General features: G+C 24.6%; 4 protein-coding genes across 6 annotated transcripts in view; 2 read left to right on the forward strand and 2 right to left on the reverse strand.

Moving 5' to 3' along the window:
- Positions 1-9,129, reverse strand: part of LOC126896808 (von Willebrand factor A domain-containing protein 8) — an 18,809-nt gene extending 9,680 nt beyond the window's left edge. The window contains exons 1-12 of one of the 2 annotated variants that reach the window (XM_050669901.1): positions 8,986-9,129; positions 7,625-7,776; positions 7,446-7,526; positions 6,870-7,111; positions 6,625-6,792; positions 6,382-6,546; positions 1,925-2,083; positions 1,593-1,805; positions 911-1,117; positions 683-843; positions 427-590; positions 29-135 (exon numbers count right to left, since the gene is read on the reverse strand). In XM_050669901.1, coding sequence (XP_050525858.1) covers positions 29-135; positions 427-590; positions 683-843; positions 911-1,117; positions 1,593-1,805; positions 1,925-2,083; positions 6,382-6,546; positions 6,625-6,792; positions 6,870-7,111; positions 7,446-7,526; positions 7,625-7,760 — 1,803 coding nt within the window. In that variant the 5' untranslated portion in view covers positions 7,761-7,776; positions 8,986-9,129. The other variant, XM_050669902.1, reaches the window with a different exon arrangement.
- LOC126896812 (uncharacterized) lies at positions 3,478-5,085 on the forward strand. Its single transcript, XM_050669907.1, has 2 exons — positions 3,478-3,770; positions 3,829-5,085. The coding sequence occupies exon 2, from the start codon at positions 3,903-3,905 to the stop codon at positions 4,416-4,418; it is 516 nt and encodes a 171-aa protein (XP_050525864.1). The 5' UTR covers positions 3,478-3,770; positions 3,829-3,902; the 3' UTR covers positions 4,419-5,085.
- A 126-nt stretch (positions 9,130-9,255) lies between the features above and the next one.
- LOC126896810 (exosome complex exonuclease RRP44) lies at positions 9,256-15,806 on the forward strand. The gene is made up of 16 exons (XM_050669903.1): positions 9,256-9,446; positions 9,665-9,832; positions 9,897-10,054; positions 10,349-10,527; positions 10,595-10,821; positions 12,132-12,249; positions 12,321-12,460; positions 12,962-13,099; positions 13,167-13,313; positions 13,378-13,615; positions 13,827-14,085; positions 14,157-14,400; positions 14,466-14,686; positions 14,744-14,912; positions 15,123-15,284; positions 15,339-15,806. The coding sequence occupies exons 1-16, from the start codon at positions 9,390-9,392 to the stop codon at positions 15,594-15,596; spliced, it is 2,883 nt and encodes a 960-aa protein (XP_050525860.1). The 5' UTR covers positions 9,256-9,389; the 3' UTR covers positions 15,597-15,806.
- LOC126896811 (uncharacterized) lies at positions 15,142-18,508 on the reverse strand. Of its 2 annotated transcripts, XM_050669905.1 has the most exons (5): positions 18,237-18,508; positions 16,193-16,468; positions 15,823-16,099; positions 15,601-15,767; positions 15,142-15,456 (listed from the first exon to the last, which is right to left on the reverse strand). In XM_050669905.1, the coding sequence occupies exons 1-4, from the start codon at positions 18,347-18,349 to the stop codon at positions 15,609-15,611; spliced, it is 825 nt and encodes a 274-aa protein (XP_050525862.1). In that variant the 5' UTR covers positions 18,350-18,508; the 3' UTR covers positions 15,142-15,456; positions 15,601-15,608. The 2 variants fall into 2 exon arrangements, with proteins under 2 accessions (XP_050525862.1, XP_050525861.1); XM_050669904.1 differs by having other exon boundaries at positions 15,142-15,767; positions 18,237-18,507.
- Between the last annotated feature and the right edge of the window lie 1,919 nt (positions 18,509-20,427).

Below are 20,427 nucleotides of genomic sequence, written 5' to 3' on the forward strand. Positions count from 1 at the left end.
AAAAAAAAAAAAAAAATCAAATACTTACAAGGTTTTGAATAACACTCAGTTCTTCAATAGCAGATAAAGGTCTGATTTCATGAAACAAAAAAAGGTTCAGAACTTCAGGTGTGATCCACTGAGGAATAGTACCACCTGTAGATTATATAATAAATTAGAATTAACCTTACATTAGTTACTACCAGGAATCTTGATTTCTAAATGTATAAACAAAGTATACAAAAATTAATTTAAAATAAATTGTGTCATTATCTACTATTAAGGACTTGTAAATAGTTTTACTAATTTTATTTCCAGTAAAATAATTAAACAGTTTCTTAAAAGTTAATCGGAATTCGTATTATGATGATAAAACTCAGATGTTACTTTTAGGCAGTTACATTAAAACTACTGAAATAGGCACTAAAAATTATTAATTATTCATACCAGGTGATTCTGCTAAAGCAATGATTCTGAAGGCAGGATGAATTCTTAGAATATTTGCTTTTTCTAAAGTACTTGTTCCAAGTTTACTAGCTAAGTTGTCATACCTATCTGATCTTAATAATCTAGTACCATCATGAAGCTGGAGATCTCGATCTTGAATTAGTCTTTAAAATAGTGAAAATATTTAATTTTTCAAAAAAAATTATTTGATACTTTTATCTACTCAACATTTTAATGATATTACAATAATTTATACCTGTGTAAAATAGTCAATGTAGAAGAATGTAATCTATGTAGCCCATCAAGAACTGTTAGTTTTCCTTCGAGAGCTGCTACCACTAATGGACTGTACTTCCAAATTGTATCACCGTTTGGTAAGGTAGATCTATGTTGAATCAAATCTCTTGATGTTAAATCCTAAATATACAAGTTAGTACTTATTACATGTAATTAAATTAAATTAAATACTATAATTGCATCTTACTTGATACAAAGAAATTGTTTCTATATCATAGTTAAACATTGCAGCAAATTGATTAACAATAGCTGTTTTACCACAACCCCTAGGCCCTATAATACAAATATCACTAGCAGAATGACTGAGTGCAAGATCAGCTAAAATTTTATCTTGATAATTCGTTTTCACATGATCTTGAATTATAGGATTCGAAGAAAATTCTCCACAAGGAACCTGCAATATTATAAGTGCCACTTAATTAACACAATCAACTAAATTATAAATATATTAATATAACACACTTCCACCCAACCGTTTTTTTTGTATTGTTGAAAAATCGTCTATTATAACTATAAAATAGTTTAAATAGTGGTGCAACATCTAAATCCCTCTCCATCAAGACATCATTAATATGATACTCAAGATCAAGTAAAAACTCAAACAATTTTTTTTTTTAATTACCATTTAAACAGTATTATTATAACTAAGAGAAAAAATTGTTAAATCTTAAAATTAATTAACATGCTGATGTATTAATAAAAATAGAATTTTTATAGAAAATATTGATGATCACAAAATGCAAAAAATTTTATTTTTAATTTATTTCTCTACATTATTTAATAAAAAATTAACTTTGATCAAAATGATCAAAATAATCTTTTTTTGTCATAATTCAATAAAAACAAAGTAAATACAACATTTAACTTACAGTAAAACTTTTAGAATTTGAAAGAACAATTTTAATTAGACTATTTTCTGGTTGCCCAACAGATGAGACATAACATTTTATAGCTTCATCTTCTTCTTCACAAAATGAAGAAACAATATTATTCACAGCATTCTTTCCATCAACATTCATAAAGCTATCATATGGATAAAGTCGTTTTAATAAATAATTGGTCGATACTGAAGAATTATTATGCTAGAAAAATTAATAAAGTACTAATCAATCAAAAATAATAACACTACTTAATAAGCTAATATTATGCTTCGATTTAAAACACGAACAATTTATTAAAATGAAATTTTTTTTTATCTTACGATTAATTTTGCAGCAATGGGTAAGTTTTCGATCGGAAAATAGTGTAAACCGAGTTCTGTTGATTCTGGCGAGGCTAAAGCATAAGCACAAGATAAAAGTTGTTCCAGTTTGTCTTTAGAAATCGTAGAATAATCCGTCATTAAGTCATTTAACATCGTCTGTTTAGAAACAATTTTAATAATAGATTTTATTGTTAACTATTATTTAGGTAAATTAATATTGAAGTTATACCGTAAAGTTTTAAAGTAAGTACTTCTTGAATAACTATAATATGTTTAGTCACGCTATAGACATTAGTGAGTTAAATATCAGCGATAAAATAAGTGTTAGGGTTGATTGAAATATTCCCTTTAAACGGACTTTTTAACGTCGATAATTTAAATAGTTTAAAACACGCGTTTTTATTAATGGTAAAACATCTTTCAATCGCTTACGATTTTAGATTCAATGAGAAATTGAGAAAGTATGATGTTTATATATTTTTATTTTTTTGTGTCTGTCTCTACTTTTTTTCAGCTCTCGCCGGACCGATTTTTCTAAGCGATACGTCAAAAGATCACAAATTGTATCTAGTTGAAGACACTACTCTTAAAAATTAAAAAAATTTAGAGCTTTCAAATTCAAGCTTAACTTGAAAATATTCCAAAAAAAACTACGTCATATAAACATATGTTAAATTAAAGCTTATGTTACATACTAAAAGTTAAAAAAAAAATTGTCCCGACGACAACCTATCTTCTATGTGCAAATGGCCGTCGAAATTGAACAAAAAATGTAATTTTTGTGTAAAAACCCTTCTATTATTATGTTATTTTGTAACTTAAAGCTGCCAAAAATTTTTGAAAAGTGAACGTACCGAAATAATTTTGATACGTTTAGAAAAATTTCATTTTTTTATAGATCTGGATTATGAAATAATTTGAAAATTGTAGGTTTCAGATTATTTAATGTGAATATAGAAGTTATATCCTAAAAAACACATTTTTCAGTTTACCGACTCTTTCTATCGCAAAAATAATAATAATAAAGAATAATTGTACTTTTCTAGTTACAGTTACAAATGACTTTTCAGCGAGTCGAAAGTGACAAGTAAAAAAAATTATAAGATAATAGTTTTCACGATGTCTGAATACACAAGTTACAAATTAGTTATCATTTAGAACAGACACCCAATTAGATAGATACAGATTATAATATATTAAAACTTATATTATTAATTTATGTATTAAAGTTTTTTGAAGGACTAAATTAGGAGAGAGTAACACATCTTTTAATACGTTGACTCTAAAGATTCCTCAGTTTCACACGAGAACATCAAAAAATGACGAATCAAATTGTCAAAATATTATGTATGTTTGGAATAAATATCTGAAAATTAGATTTGAAATAAATTTTGAAATGAATTTCGAGAATCAGGTTGAAATTTTTCGTAAAATTAAAATAATTTCATGACTAACTACACATTTTATTTGTGTTTAAATTAGTATCAATGCAAGTATTCGCGATTATTTAACCAAACAGTTATTTTTAGTTAATTATTATAGCAGAGAATAGTTTAAAATGTAATCAATTTTTTTTTGTTAATGACAATTGCTGTGGTTAACGTGATGCAAAATCATTTTTTTTTTTTACTAATAATTTTTATTGTTAAACTTTTATATTCGAGAAAACTTTCTTTTTCCGTTTTAAGGTTTTAATGACACTGTCACATTAAGGAACGACGTCGTCGACAATAATACATTACGGAGAATATATAAAACATGATGGAGAAGGTGAAGGAGTGCAGTGGTATAAGAAATAAGAAGATATGGCTTGCATGTTTGCAAGTCGTTGGTTTCGTGAGGGGTCGAGTTATGTATATATATAAAGTTTTTTTTTAACGAAACTTACAAATGTATTATAGGTTGAACGATTTAAAATTTAGAAGACACGTAGAGTATACACACGCTGTCTGACAAAAATTGTCATTTTATAAAAATGAAACGAGCTGATTCGTATGAATTCATTCGATGGAAATCGTCTCGGGGTCGATTAGTCGTGCAAACGACATGGGTGAAAGGAGTGCGACATGTTATATTTTCAGACGAAGATGACCAGTTCAACAAAAAGGAAAACCGTCATCTATATCGAAGTGTGAAAACAAAACGGACATCAAGTGTTGCGAATACAAATGAAAATGATCACGAATATGAGAACAATGATAGTAGTAGTAATTATGTAAACCGTATTTTACAATGGTTACAGACACCTAGAATGATAGACAGTTGCCAAAAACCAATGACTGCATCAAATACTTCTAAAAGACACCCAGCATTGATTAAAACTTGTTCAATTCCAGAAAATAAAGTAGATGATCATCAAGTAGTTAAAGTGAAAAAAAAAGCTAGAAATTTAAATCGAAACTTCCCAAAACATTTTAAAACTGAATTGCATGTTCATATGCCAAGCATAAGTACCAGTAATGACAACAGTAAAGTAAAACATTTAAGCTAGTTTACCGAAATATATACATACAGTAATTTATACATTAAAAAAAAAATTATTATTTATTATACAATTTATTATTAAAGATTTATTGTTTAGTTATGACATTATTAATATTTTATCATTAGTGTAAATTAATGGATTGTTTGAAAAAGGCACATATTTAACTTTCTAATTTCAGGTTTTTACAATAACTTGATAATTGAAAAAAAACTTTTTTTTATGTCTGTTCTGAACAGTATTTATTTTCAGTACTAATAATATTATTTAAAAAAATATTAGTAAAATTATATTAAAAACTTACTATGTTTATAATTTAACAATAAGTTAAAAATTGAAATAATAGGCTCCTCTTTTTACTACATTTTTTTCTTTTTCATCACCTGTATTCCAACTACTTGGGGCCGGGCCACCCTCTTTTTACTATATAAATTCTATATATTTTTATCTCCGAAAAATATACATCTCTATTTTTCGAAATTATTAAGAAGGAAGAAAATAATGTATTTTTGTCTTGTAAAACTAACAATGGAAATTATTTTATTAATGCTTGATTATAGTAAAAAAATTAAGATTTTTATTCTAAAAACGATTAAAATATATGTCAACATTTTCAAAGTAAATATTTCTCAAAATGTAAAGATACATAGTTTTGAAGTCGTAATACAATAATGTTACGCTATTATGATTTATTGATGCTATATTATATTTTTGCTTTAATACATAAATAAATAAAGACAATTAAAATAACTAGTCCATTTTTTAGTTGTTTTAATTTTTCATATTATTAATACTATTTAAGGTCTTAATTTGGAATTCGTTACTATGAAAATTTAATAAAAAATAAATTAAATATTTTACAACATATCTTCAGCCTACGTAATAAATTTATAAAACACACACATATTTATGAAGAAATGAGTAAGGGAATTTGTCGAGAGATGCATCTTATTCTCCAAAATTTTTTTGTAACTAGGTAATTAGCTACCAACATTTTTTGTGTGATTTTGTAGATAAATATGACAAATCTTAATAAAATATTTTAAAAGTTAAAATGTCAAATATCCTATGTGCCAAGATAATAAAACAATTATTTAAATAAGTATTATTAATTTTAAATAACAATAACAAACTATTTTATTTATAAAAAAATTAACATAAATGGGTGAGACACTTAGATTGTGTGATAATAAACATGAAACTTAGAACGGATAACTAAAACATTAAAGTTTGATTTAAACAAACATTTTTTTGGCAATAATAGCATGTACAGAATCTATGGTCTCCTAGAATATTTACCAGGAATAACACTCTTTTTCATTTTATTAACACATTAATATTTGTAGAATAATTTAAGTGTACAGAGCAAAGAGGTCATTTTTAAGATAGCCCAGTGTAGCACTCAGATGCTATCAAATTTTGAAATTAAACATTTCTAGTCAATGTTAGTTGTTGGCTGGATTGCCACAAATAAATTTAAATGGCAGCAAACACTATGCTCCATAGTAGAAAAGGCAAGTGAAAAACTACTATACTTAATAATTCAACAGAATATACCAATCTTCAAAAAATTGGCTGGTTTCAATCAATATAATAGTTTAAAAAAAAAGGAGCAAAGAAAAGGTAGTGAATAAGCATAATGTGCAAGTGCTTAAGTGCTAAGTTAACTAACCTTAGAAAATATTTTAACTTAAAACCTTGACTATTATTTTGATGAACTTATAATTAAATTTTAGTATTGATGGGCTGGCAACAAATTGACAGTCATTTATTAAATAAACATTTAAATAATACTATATCTATATAATTACTGCAAATAATTGTTTTTGAATGAAGAATTAATCTCAAACAAAATCAGAATAGTCCATATAAACTTTGATTCCATTATTTGTAAAATAATTAAAAAATATAGATATTATGTAAATTATATAGATATTTTATTTTTTAATTTGCTACTTTAAAATTATATTACCAAATAAGATGGTGTGGTAATATTCCTTGCTTGAAAACGCGATCGTAATGGAGGATCTAAAGGAATACCACTAAATGTTGGAACAGGCAACCCTAAAGCGATAACCAAAAAATCTTCACTAACCCGAACTAAATTCCATTTAATCATATTTTCTAATCCATGTTCCTAATTACAATATTAATAACACAATATAATAGTATTATAACGAATAGTCATATAAAAAAATGAAAATTGTATCTAAACCTTTAATAAATTGTCATAAGTTTTAGGTGCCAATAAAAATCTACCATCTTCTAAGTGAATTTCTCGATTTTCTAATAAATTGTTTAAAATTGGTAAAACATTACGTTCGGCTTTTTCAATTCCATCTAAAACTAATACTCGACCTTCAATAGCAGCTTTAACAGCACTCTATAAATTAAATTATAAGTATTTTACTGTAATGAAGAAATACATTGAAATTTGAGAAAAAAAATGAAACAGTTTACCTGATTAAAATATTTAGCAGTTCCGCTTACAATTTCTCTTCGTTGTTTTAAATCAGCTTCTGTTGTATCTTGTGATAATGAAACAAATTCTACAGATTTATTAGTTAGTTCTAAGTATGCCATAGCTAAGCGACGTCTTTGAGAACCAGGTGTACCAATCAAAAACATATCTTGCCCAAGAATATCTTTTTGTAGCATCCAACGCAAATGTGATATTGCTTCTTGGTTACAAGACATAGATACTAAAATTATGAAAAATACAAACCTTATAATATTATATAAAATCATAATAATTTATGATGTAAAAAGCAACAAGTAGAAGTTTTAATGTTATAAGAAAATAGAAAATTATCTGTAGTAAAATATTTATAAATCTAGTTTTTTGTCCCATCTCATAAACATTAAGATTTTGTACGGTATTGTATTGATACCGATCCAAAAATAATAATGTGGTGAAGTTGTATTTTTCTTTTCTATTGATAAATTATAAAAAAATGTTCTTATAAATAAACTCCAGTGACAAAAAATGCTCAAGTCTATGATAAAAATAAGATATTTAAGTATAATATTTCTTACAATACTGAGTAGGAACAAATTCTGGAGTTTTTGATGATTTGGTGAGTTTTTTTACATCCCCTATAGTTATTTTGAAGGTACCTAAAAAAAAAAAAAGATATAAATACATGTTTAAAGTTTTTTTTTCTTATAATTTAACATTATTTAATTGAAAATTTAGTTAATTTAATTAAATTTACTATTTTCTTCGTTAGAAATTGAGTGTCCATATCTTTTCCTTTCAAAAGTCATTATAGCTCTACAATTTGGTACCAATTTTAATGAAAAAAATAAGTTGAAGCTAACATTAGACTTCCACGCATTTGATAATCTCATTGATGCTAAATGAATTCTGAAATGTGGTTCATAGTATTTAAGTAATTTAACAGGTATTATTGATGGTTTACTTGCTGATTATTAATATAAAATGTATGAATATATATTTTTATCTAACATTACTTTAATTCTAATAGTCTAGATAATACATATTCATTCAATGTTTACAGAGTGTTCCACATAAAATAATAAGAAATGTAGATAAAAAATGATAATCAATAATAATCCATCATTTTTATGTAGTATTATCCTCTTAATTTGCAGATGAGTAAATAATGAAATAATTCAATAAGTTTATTATGAAAAAACACTCTGTATATGACTTGATTAGTTATCAAAATTTTTTTTTCTGTTTGTACCTTACAGTGTAAAATTAAATTTGTTAATTTTCATTGACCTTAAATAATTAGTTAAATATATTTTATACAATAACGACACAATATTATTACATATTATGATTATAATAGATTATATGAAATAATTTTTCTCTGTAATACAACACAATATTATAATATTATGAGATTTTCATTATTTATAACGACAAAATTGTAAAATTTAAATTATACTATATAACTAATACTAAAACAATAATTTTTTTTAAATATATTTTTTTATTATTTTAAACAAACTTATGAAAACTCAGATTAAGAAATAATTTTAACTGCTAATTACAAGATTCATAAGAAAAATTTTTATTTAAAATTACTTAATGTACATGGATATAAATATTTTAAAATGATACTGAAATATTGTTCATCAAATTATAATAATGATAAGTTATTTTTATAGTTATATATTTATTTTATATAGTTTACCCATAATTACCACAAACAAACTCAATTAATTTTACAAGTTAAAATAACATTTAATTAAAATTAGTACTTAAATAAACGATTTTACAGCCAATAAAGGTTAATTAATTTACATTTAGGTAATTCAATTGCTCCTAATATTTTTACTGCAATTAAATTATATTTAAATACAGTTTAAATTTATTTTATAAAGAAGTTTCAATAAGAATTATTTTAACAGAAGAGACAAAAAAATTGATTAATTTATACTGAATTTATTTTATTTCATATTAAATTTATTTGAATATTAGTTTGTCGAAAAAAAACATTTTTTTAAAACATTTTAAATATTATATAATATCTAAAATTATAGTTTTAAATATTATGTAATACCTAAAATTATAGTACACATAACAGCATATTCTTTAACTTACCTAAGTTAATAAAATATTACATATATTATTTAGATTACAATTTTTTATTAGATAAGGACTTAAAATTAAAAAATAATTCTTCGAAATATTATGTTAAGGTACATTTAATTTGTTCGGTTAATTATTAATAGTATAAATAATAATTTTTATAATTTACAAGTAAAACTTAATTTTCTATTTTTTATCAATTTATATGTTATCGTTAAAATTATATTTTAGATAAGAAACCATTTGAAATTAACTGATAAATGATAATGTTTTCTATAATGAAACGCATGTGTTGATTTGCCGAATGATGTGTGGTAACAACGTTAATGTGATAATTATTTATTTGGAATCATGAATTGTTTTTCGTATTGAAAGAAAGTAAACTTTACACTTAAATTTTGAACATAATTTAAGCCATGAGAGTGACATCTAAATCATTTTTAAGGAAGACAAAGCGTGGGAATATATTAAAAGTAAATCAAGATCTACTATATTAAAAACATATTACTTATTAATTTAGAACAATTTTCTTAAAGAAATTATGATAATATTATACTAAAATTTTTTAGTATGTAACTTTACTGTACACAATTTTATAAACACAAAACTAATTAATTAACTATATTAATCATACAGGCTATATTAATATTTAAGAAAAAATTTCATATATATATATATTTTTTTTTATAAGATTGTCAGGGAACATTATCTCAGAGATGACATAGGATGTGGTTCACAAATTTGTAAAAAATGTAAATATAATGATGATACTCCATTACAAGAAAATCCACCAAACACAAATTCTAGTTATAAGGATCTCCATTACATATTGGTTGATACTAATGTTGTTATACATCAGGTATACAAATTTTGGATAATCTTCATTTTTATTAATTGTTAAAATCTATATTTTATTTATTTAGATTGATGCTTTAGAAGATGAAACATTGAAAAATGTTATTATCTTACAAACAGTTTTGGAAGAAGTTAAACATCTTAGTCACAGTGTATATAAACGGTTACTTGATATTATGGGAAATTATTCTAGATGTTTTTATACTTTTGTGAATGTTTATCACAAGTATGTAAATTTGTATTATAAATTCAATTTACCTAAAAAAAAATTAATATGTATTACATATATAAAAAAAAAAGTTAGTATTAATTTTATCATATAATTGCAATTCCAAATCATAGGGGTACATGAAATAAGTCTCCAGGACTCATATAATACTGTCCACAGGACCTAAACATGTTCTGGCCTTGTACTAAAGTCATTGTTTTTGAAATTGGTTCATATCATTTCAAATATAAATATAATTAAAATTTATTAGTTAATTTTTTTAATTCATAATTGTCTTTGTTTTTTATTTAGCGATACTTATGTAGAACGTACCCCTGGAGAAAGCCCTAATGACTATAATGATCGTATGATAAGAGTTGCTGCTCAGTGGTACAATAAACATTTAGGTGATAAGATAAAAGTTTTATTATTATCGAGTGATGAAGCTAGTAAAGCTAAAGCTATTGAAGAAGGCATACCAACTATGTCTTGTGAGAAACTATATCTTATTAAGACAAAAATTATAAGAAAGATATTTATCAGTTGTGTTTTTTATAGTGGAAGAGTATATCAAAGGATTGAACAATATTATACTAGCTGACAAACTTTCAAATAGGAGCTGCATTGTTGAAGAAACCAACAAAGAACTTATATTCCCTCCTCATTTCACACCAGCTCAAATACATCAAGGAATACGATCAGGAAGTTTAATGCAAGGCACATATTTTGCATCCAGTGATAATTTTCTTGAAGGAAGTGTCTTTGTTGAAGGACAAGAAAAAAATGTATAGATTGTTTTTAAATATTAAAATTTTTTTTTAAACTTTGAGGATCTATAAAATAATTTTTTATTTTGAAAAATTTGAATGGTATGCTAGTTTAGCAAAGTTTATGCTAATGTGAATTTTAACTTTGATGAGTAGCTAGAAAAGGTATTGATTTAACTATATTATTTTATTTGTTGTTATGTAAGTGTCTGTCAATATGAATACTCAGCTCCTACTGTATTGATTTTGCTCAACAATGCATCAAAAGATCACAAATTGTATTAAGTTGAAGCATCAGTACCATAATTTAGAAAAATTCCCCTCAATTCCAATATATTTTGACATATTATTTTGATACATCCAAGCATTAACTAGGAAGTATTAAGATGTTTAAACATCATTCATATTATATTCTTTTTCAATTTTTGAATTTTCAAAAACTATTTTTTTTAAACTTATGTTAAACTAAAGCTAATATAATTTATTTTATGACGACAAAAAAAATCTATCCGAATTAGTTCAAAAATTATGCTATTTTCAGTAAAAATGACCAATTTTGAAGTTATTGATAATGTCAAGAATAACTTTTATCCTTCAAAATTATATAAGTTTATAGGTTTTTTAATGTACTATAAAATTAAAAAAAGAAAAACGCTCTGAAAATTTTTCTTCTATGAATAATTAGTCATTTAAGTAAAAAATTTCCATTAAAATTTGCCAAATTTTTTTATTTTATTATACATATATTTTTCATTAATACACAAATCTCAGTGAAATTTTCATCAATAATATTTTAGAAAATTATCTTCCTTTCATTTTATAAAAATATTATCAAAACCTTAAATACAAGAACTGTTTGAATACAACATATTTACACAACCTTTTTTTAATTTCAAATTTTGATATTACAGAGTGTCCACATTGTTAACCAATACCAAATTAAACTTTTTAAATGTACTTTAAAGATTAAAAAAAAGTGAAATATCTTAATAATTTTTCCTTTTTAAATAATTTAGCAACTAAAATCAAAATTTGTAGAATTTCTATTTTCTAATCTATAAACAATGGCTACAAACCATTTTATGTTTGTGAGGCAACCATTGTTAATTTTCAATCTAAATTGGAGTCTACTATGCCAGATTACCATTATGCTGGGTGCCAATATTATTGGGTTTTTTTATTTTTATATTGTGATGATTCTAAATTTCAATTTAGTTAATACCTGAATTTTTTCTCCCAGTTCTATAATTATCAGTATCTATAATTTTTTGGTTTTTTAACTCTACATTTAATTATGTCACATAATTCGTTATGTATTATTATTATAGATACTGTTGCAAGGACGAGAAAATTTAAACCGTGCTATAAATGGGGACATAGTTGCAGTTCGTTTATTTCCTGAAAGTGAATGGAGTGCTCCAGCTAACTTAGTTATAGAAGACTATGGTAATATTTTGTATGCATTATACTCTTTTAAAAAATATACTAATATATTATGTTATTTATAATATTATTAGATGATCTAGATAATGATACTCTTGACTTAAATAAAATAGAAAAACCAAAAGAAAAGTTTCCAACTGGTCAAGTAGTAGGAATTATACGTAAGAAATGGCGTCAATACTGTGGTATAATTCAAAACAGTTTAGTGGAAAATGTAATGTATTTTGTTATTTATATTATTTATCAGAAGTTAGATTAAAAATTAATTAAATGTTATAAAGATTTTGGAACATAATTTACTATTATAAGAAGCTTGAAAAGAACATACTTTTGCTTTAAAAAAAATTGTTATACATTATAAGTAGTGGCATAATTAGGGTTGCATCTTATGGGGAAAACATTTTCCAAAAATTTTTCACTTCCTACTCATAACAAAAAGAAAATTGTATTTCTGCCATATTAAATTTTTTGTCATGGGGGATATGGATGTCATATCCCCCCCATAATTTCATCTGTAGTATTAGTATTATTATGTTAAACAATATCTTATATTTTTTTTTATAAAATTTTAACAAAAAAATTTTGTTTTAACATTATAGTTATAACATTCATAATGTTTTCCTACCCTTTATTTTTTAAAAATTAACTGATTTTTAACCACTAAATTTATTTTTAAAATTATTTATTTGCTAGTACATATAAATTGTAATTTTAGGCTACACGTCATCTATTTGTACCAGCAGAAAAAAAAATTCCAAAAATTAGAATTGAAACTAGACAATATGACAAATTAAAAGATCAACGTGTTATTGTAGCAATTGATTCTTGGCCTAGAACATCAAGATATCCATTAGTAATCTCAAATCATTTATACATTGTGTAATATATTTTTATTTCTAAATAATTTATGTCTATCCTAGGGACATTTTGTAAGATCTTTAGGAAAAATTGGTGAACGTGATGCAGAAAATGAAGTTATATTATTAGAACATGATGTTCCTCACAGTAAATTTTCTGATCAGGTTTTAAAATGCCTACCAAAGTTACCCTGGTTAATTACGGCTGCTGTATGTGTATAATTTATACTAACACTCAATATTTATTTTCATAGTATCAATATATTTTATTTAGGATTTGGCATGTAGAAAAGACTTCCGAGATTTAGATATTTGTTCTGTGGATCCTCCTGGTTGTACCGATATTGATGATGCATTACATTGTAAACCATTAGAAAATGGCAATTTTCAAGTTGGTGTTCATATTGCTGATGTTACACATTTTGTTAAGCCTGGCTCAGCTATAGATGTTGAAGCTAGTCAACGAGCAACTACTGTTTATTTGACAGGACGCCGAATTGATATGGTTCCAGGTTATATGCATATTAAATAAATTAGCAAAAAAATTATATAAATTCAAACCAGTTCTTATTATTGTATACTTAAATCTACTACAGACTGTAACATTACTATCAGTATATTTGTAATACCATAGAAGGTATTAAACTATGTACTCATGACATGTAGTCAAAACTTAAGATCAAAAAAATAATTTAACACTTAAAATATTAATTTGTTTATTAGAACTATTAAGCTCAAATTTATGTTCTCTACGTGGAGGAGAAGAACGCTTAGCATTTTCTTGCATTTGGGAGATGGATCCTGATGCAAATATTGTTAATAGAAGTTTCACTAAAAGTGTCATAAAATCAAAGGCTGCAATGACATATGAACAAGCACAGCTTATTATTGATGATCAAAAACAAAACACTACAATAGCGAATGCATTAAGACAACTTAATAAATTTGCCAAAATACTTAAAAAGCGACGTTTAGATGATGGGTACAGTATAAAAATATCATTTAATTTTAGAACTTAAAACATTTAATGTTTTGACTAAAAAAAAATTGCAGAGCATTAGTTTTAGCATCACCAGAAATTCGATTCCTTGTGGATAGTGAAACACGTGACCCTTTAGATGTAGAAGTGAAACAAGTTAAAGAGACAAATTCGATGGTTGAAGAATTTATGTTATTAGCTAACATAGAAGTTGCCAAAAAAATTTATGAGGATTTCCCAGAATTTGCTGTTTTAAGACGTCATCCAAAACCACCACCTACTAATTTTGAGTCATTAATTAAAGCTGCTGCTCATTTAGTTAGTTATTAATATATTTTTAACTAATATTTTTAAAAATAATAATTAATATTAATGTATTTCAGGGAGTAGAACTTAATGTTGACTCTAGTAAAGATTTAGCCAATTCTTTGGACAAAGCAGTTAAATTGGACAATCCCTTTTTCAACACTATGCTACGAATATTAGCTACAAGATGCATGATGCAAGCTGTTTATTTTGCCAGTGGTACTAAACCATTTGATGAATTCTTACATTATGGATTAGCTGCACCAATTTACACACATTTTACATCCCCAATAAGAAGGTATTACATTACTTATACAGCATTTAAATTTATTCAAAATAAATGATTTGTTTTTAGATATGCAGATATACTAGTTCATAGATTACTAGCTGTTTCTATTGCAGCAGAAACTACAACCCCTGAATTACTAGACAAACGAAAAATTGAAGCTTTATGCCAAAACTTAAATGTTAGGACTAGGATGTCGGCATATGCTGAACGAGCTTCTGTTGCATTAAATACACATGTAATTTTCATTAAAATAATCCAAACTATTAAAAATTATTTCAAGATTTGTTTACTATTTTAAGTACCTTCCTTTATTTTTGCTAATTATTATGATTATTCAATAATCATAATATTTAAATAATTTTTTTTTTTTATTAAAATTTTGGATATATTTTAGAAATGTTCAATTTTTTAGCATCAATAGTATAATTTTTTAACATTTTATTAGATATTTTTCCGTGGAAAAATTAGAGATGAAGAAGGATACATATTATATGTTCGGAAAAATGCTTTACAAATACTGATACCAAAGTATGGTTTAGAAGGTACTCTGTTTCTAGCACCTCGTAAAGGACAAATACAAACAGTAACATTTATTTATAACGAAGAGGTAATATTTATTTAATTTATAATACAAAAATACATTTTTAATATTTTAATTTAGGAACAAACTCAGAGATGTGGTGAAGTTGTTTTTCGAACATTTGATCCAGTTAGTGTTCAGTTAAGTCTTGATAGTAGTAACGTTCAACATGAAAGAATTATACTTAAGCTAGTGAAACCTAAAATTCCAGAATTTAGTGTTCCGTCATCAAATGTCAATGACAATAATACTTCTAATACATATAAATTACAACCACAAAATGATCAAAGTTCAAACGATCTTTTATCACAACCTCAACGTAAAAAAGCAAAAAAATAATTACATTCAATTTTAATTATCTATTGACTCATTTAAATCTTCATTCTCAAGATCATCTTCTTCATCTTCAAAAAAATCAACGAAATCTGTTGCTTTGGGTTCACGATAACTGCTAGTATTGAATGAATATACTGGAACAATTCTTCTAATAGATTGTTCTGATTTTATTTCCTTAACAAAAATATATATTTAGTATTGAATAAGAAAATATGTATAAGTGTTTTACTTTTATTTTATTTTCCTGGACTAATTGTAAGGTTACAGACTCTTTAAGACTTATAGGAGTAGTAATTTTAGAACAATTTTCTTTGCATTTTATTGGTTTATTTGGTAAAAAACGAGTTAATTTGGGCGAATTTGTATCAATTCGCCCACATAAATTTTTAGCATATCTTTCTACATGCTCTTGAAATTCTTGAGGGTCTTCTAATTTTTTGTTTTCATTTGATGTTAAAATATCAATTAAATCTGAAGGTTTTATGAAAACTTCTTCAGGTTCTTCTCTGAAATAAAAATATGTTTCCATAAGATAAATTCATGTTTTTAGTTCATTTGTGATGAAATTATGTAAAATAGATATATAGTTATTTATTTACTTAATAATTAATTTATCTTGATAAACTCCAGAGTGTGAAGTAAGTATTCTCAAGACATCAGTATCATCAACATTTTTTTTACTATTAGTCTGTTGACTGTAAGGTTCATGTTTGCTAGACCATTCAAGTGTATCCAACTGATCTTTACCAATGTTTAACTCAGACAAATCTTCACATAATTTATCGTGTTCATAACGTTTTTCTAATTCTACTTTAATCTGAGAACAAAAATTTTTGACTTTTTCTCCTTTGTCTGGAAGTGTATCCAAAAAATGTCTAAAGAAAAATTTTTTTCATAAATTAACCGATTATCATAGAGTACTGACTACTGTAATAATCAAGCAACCTTTTACTTTGATAAATATAATGAATAAAAACAGTTAAAATATATAAGGCAAAACCTAATAAAAGATCAGTTATAAATCTACCTATGCATAAAGCTACCAAAAAATTTAATAAGACAAAATATTATTTAAATTTTGGTTAATATTATCAAATTAGTTTCATTTTAAGGTAATGATCAAATCAAATCATTAATGAAAGGAATTATTTAATGTTATTTACAGTTTAATGATTACATTTGTTTATTACTACTCTCCTAAACCAAAAGACAGAGTAATTACAAAAGAAGTAGTTTTGAAAAAAAAAAAAAATTTATTATTTTATTATATTGAATAATAAAAAAATACTAGATATGGTTAAATACTTAAGTGAAATTATGATATAATTTCACATAGTCAGTTACTATTATATATTTATATGATTGATACATTTATTTAACTTATTATTATTTATATTTTTGAAAATATGTAAATATTTAACCATGTTTACTATAATATACATTGCACATGCACTATTTTTTCTAAATAAAAATATATGCCTTAAAGTTACAAATATTTTGATATAAAAATTGATTTTGGCTTAGAATGTTAGTATAACATGTTACAGAGAAAAATAGTAATTATCTATTTATGTAAATTTTTCAAGAAAGCAAAAACAAAATTATTAATTTCTATCCTTTTAAAACATAAATTGACACTTTAATATTAGTAAAATAAAAACATTTTTCATCAAATGGATTTTGCTTTGAAGCTTAGAAGTCAAAATGAAAAAAAATTGACTACTTATATTTTTTCCTTGAATATTTCATATGTTAAAATTCAAACATTCATTAAATGTATTAAAATAAAGATAAAACACACACTTTCAGAAGATGTAATATGAGGTGTAGCAGGACCAAGTGATCTAAGTACCGAAAATTCAAAAATAATTTTTATTAAATCAAATTAAATTGTATATCCACATTGTATCTTTTGAAAGATGCCAAAAAGTGACTCGTGTCCTTTCTCATAAAAAAAATGTCCAATAATGAAATCTTTGGCCTCTAGTTCAGTACATGTGGAATTACATCTAATTTTTTATTGAATGTTTTTAGGAAACAGGGTCTGATTGAAAAGATATAGAGATAACGTATAAAATATTTTTCTGATTTTACTTCTTCAATTCGTCATAGGTCTCTTATTTAAGCATTATCCAATAGAACATATCCTTAATGAATATCCATATCTTTAGATGTATTTAACATGTTAGATGAACTTTAGTTGAAATTTAATCCTAGTTACTTTTTTGTCCAATGTAAATTTGTTTTATCTCCAGTAACAATATATTTATTAATCTTTCGCTTTCTATGGGTGTTTTTCCTATTATGTGGAAAATATATTTTGAATTTTTTAAATTTAAGGGTGGTAATCAATCTTATATTATAAGACTTCTCCAATTTATTTAACCTTTTGAATCTTTTGTTGCTACTAAAATTATTCCTATACTTAATACTGTTTTTAATAATGATCAACAATCTTTGTTGATCATTATTAAAGGTAACCTGATTTTAATAATAAAACACAATAAACAATACTTTTTTTCTTTAAAAAAAAATATTTTAATCAAATTTGTAATATAGAAAAATATTTGTAAATATGCGTTCATCTAAATTTAATTAATAATTTATAATTAAATTATAGTTAAATGTAATTATAAGCAATACTTGTTTTTTAATAGTTTATCCTGTCTTTCCAATAACTCAAGAAGTTGAGCAGATGTTTTCTCTTTCATATTTACTTTATTTTCATTATGATTTTTAATTTTTGTCATAAACATATTTAAATAATTTCAGGTATGTTTTTTATGGATAGTAATATTATTATAATATGATTCAACTAAGAACAAACACGTATTTTATATAAAAATATGTAAATATTGTGCAAGGTTTAATTAATTTTTTTATACGTTATCGTTATCCATTGTTAGTGTTCTGTGACGTTATCAGTAGCGTTTAATAAAATTTTTATGTTATCAAACACCATCACACTATCAATGTTATTAATGATTATGGGAGAACTTATATTTCATCCAAAAATATTATCACAGAATAGACAAGATAATTTTTTATATAATATGTATAATAAATATATAGTCATTCAAAAACTATTCGATAGTCTATGCTAAAAATAAACTATTCGGTTGTATAAAAACAATTCAAATAGTTTAAAAAACTATCGAATACAATTCGATTATTCGTCTAAAAGTTATTACTGACCAGTCATTTTCTTAATTAGATCATTATATATTAAATGAGCTAATTAATTATGTATGTTGCCCTTTGAAATAATAAAGTTAATTCTTTTATAAGTCTTATTAGTATAACTTGACTTCCCCACAATCGCTCTCAACCATAGATAAAAACACATTACTAAGTTTTCAAATAAATTAATAAAAATTTGTACTGGCTAATGTTCGAAATAACTTAACAAAATTTGTAAAAGTATATAATTCCATGCTCTATATATAAATATGTAATTGCACTCATTATTTACATGAAAAGAAAAATTGTTAAGTATAACTAGTGAAAATTAGTAACTTACGCTGTAGGGCCTTCATTTTTCCAAATTTTAACCATATAATCAAGTGTGCTTTTATACTTTTTAGCTTCAAGACCTTGCATACGTGCAGGCACGTAGCCAGAAAATGTTTATTGGAGGGGCCAACAATTTTGGGCTCTTGTATCATTTTCCATAATTTGTTTCCCATTAAAAGCTTGTGGGGGGCTCCCTCCACTCCTCCTTAGAAAGTATCCCATTTTATGAATCTTACAAGTTCAAAATTTGTGTTTATTTTTAAAAAATTGGTGGATTATTCCAAAAGCTACTTGATCTGCTGGTTCCTTATTAATATCTCGATTAAGATAAAGTACGTCGAATGAAAAAGGGATTATTAAAAAATATTATTTCTCATAAAAAAATTGTGTTGATCCATACATTTTTCAAAAAGTTATAGCATTATTAAGTTAAAAATGTAAAATACAAAATCGAGAATTTTCACACAAAAATAGCATTTGGTAGCCATTTTCACCGTGAAGACAAAATAAAGTCCGAAATTTTTTTAAATAAAAAAGTACATTACATTAGCTTTAATTTAAAATATAAATAAGTGTCAGACTCCGCAACATTTTAAAAATTTAAGTGGAAAAAGTTGTCATTTTAAATCCCCCCCGTGGGCAGGTAAAGGGTCAAATTTATAAAAAAAATATATCAAATGAAATGTAACGATATCATGCATCTATATAAAAGAGTTATGGCAATTTTAAGTAAAAAAAATTTAAAAAATTTCAAAAATTAGCGATTTTTAAATTTGTTATTTTTTGAGGGGTTTCCTCCATTGACGGAGAACAAGGGAAATTTTTTCAATTTTTGAGGGTAATGTCTTCGACTAGATACGATTTGTGATCTTTTGATGTATCATTGAAAGAAATCGGTTCGGCGAGACTGAGAAAAAGTGGTAACAGACACAAAAAAAATAAAAAAACACATCATAGTAAAACCAATACCTTCTCAGCTTCGCATCGAAGCTAATAAAATAATGATGTGAATATAAGCTGATTTAATTTTTCAACTTTTAAGCTATTAAGAAAAAATAATTTATACCTAAATACTAATAACAAATAAGTTATAAACATTTTTAAAATAAATATAAATTATAAACAATGTAAAAATTATTTTAATTTAAATAAAAAACAATTCCTACCTTTTTTTAGTCATATTTTTATTACTGTTATTTAGAGCACGCAAATAACAAATTAACAAAAAAAAAATATTACTTATTGTAACTACTAAATTATAAAAAAATAAACAAATTAAAGATAAGATTTATCAAAAAAATTTTCATAGAGTATTACTCTA

This window comes from Daktulosphaira vitifoliae, unplaced genomic scaffold, assembly GCF_025091365.1.
Source record: "Daktulosphaira vitifoliae isolate Bord-2020 unplaced genomic scaffold, ASM2509136v1 Scaffold_1, whole genome shotgun sequence".
NCBI lineage: Eukaryota > Metazoa > Arthropoda > Insecta > Hemiptera > Phylloxeridae > Daktulosphaira > Daktulosphaira vitifoliae.

Excerpts from the sequence above, each read along its gene's own strand:
- LOC126896812 (XM_050669907.1), top strand. The coding sequence starts at position 3,903 with ATGAAACGAGCTGATTCGTATGAATTCATTCGATGGAAATCGTCTCGG.
- LOC126896810 (XM_050669903.1), top strand. The coding sequence starts at position 9,390 with ATGAGAGTGACATCTAAATCATTTTTAAGGAAGACAAAGCGTGGGAAT. Across the intron at positions 14,687-14,743 it reads TTTACATCCCCAATAAGAAG|ATATGCAGATATACTAGTTC; the intron begins GTATTACATTAC and ends ATTTGTTTTTAG. Across the intron at positions 14,913-15,122 it reads CTGTTGCATTAAATACACAT|ATATTTTTCCGTGGAAAAAT; the intron begins GTAATTTTCATT and ends ACATTTTATTAG.
- LOC126896811 (XM_050669905.1), bottom strand. The coding sequence starts at position 18,349 with ATGTTTATGACAAAAATTAAAAATCATAATGAAAATAAAGTAAATATG. Across the intron at positions 16,100-16,192 it reads CAAGATAAATTAATTATTAA|AGAAGAACCTGAAGAAGTTT; the intron begins GTAAATAAATAA and ends TTTTTATTTCAG. Across the intron at positions 15,768-15,822 it reads TCCAGGAAAATAAAATAAAA|GAAATAAAATCAGAACAATC; the intron begins GTAAAACACTTA and ends ATTTTTGTTAAG.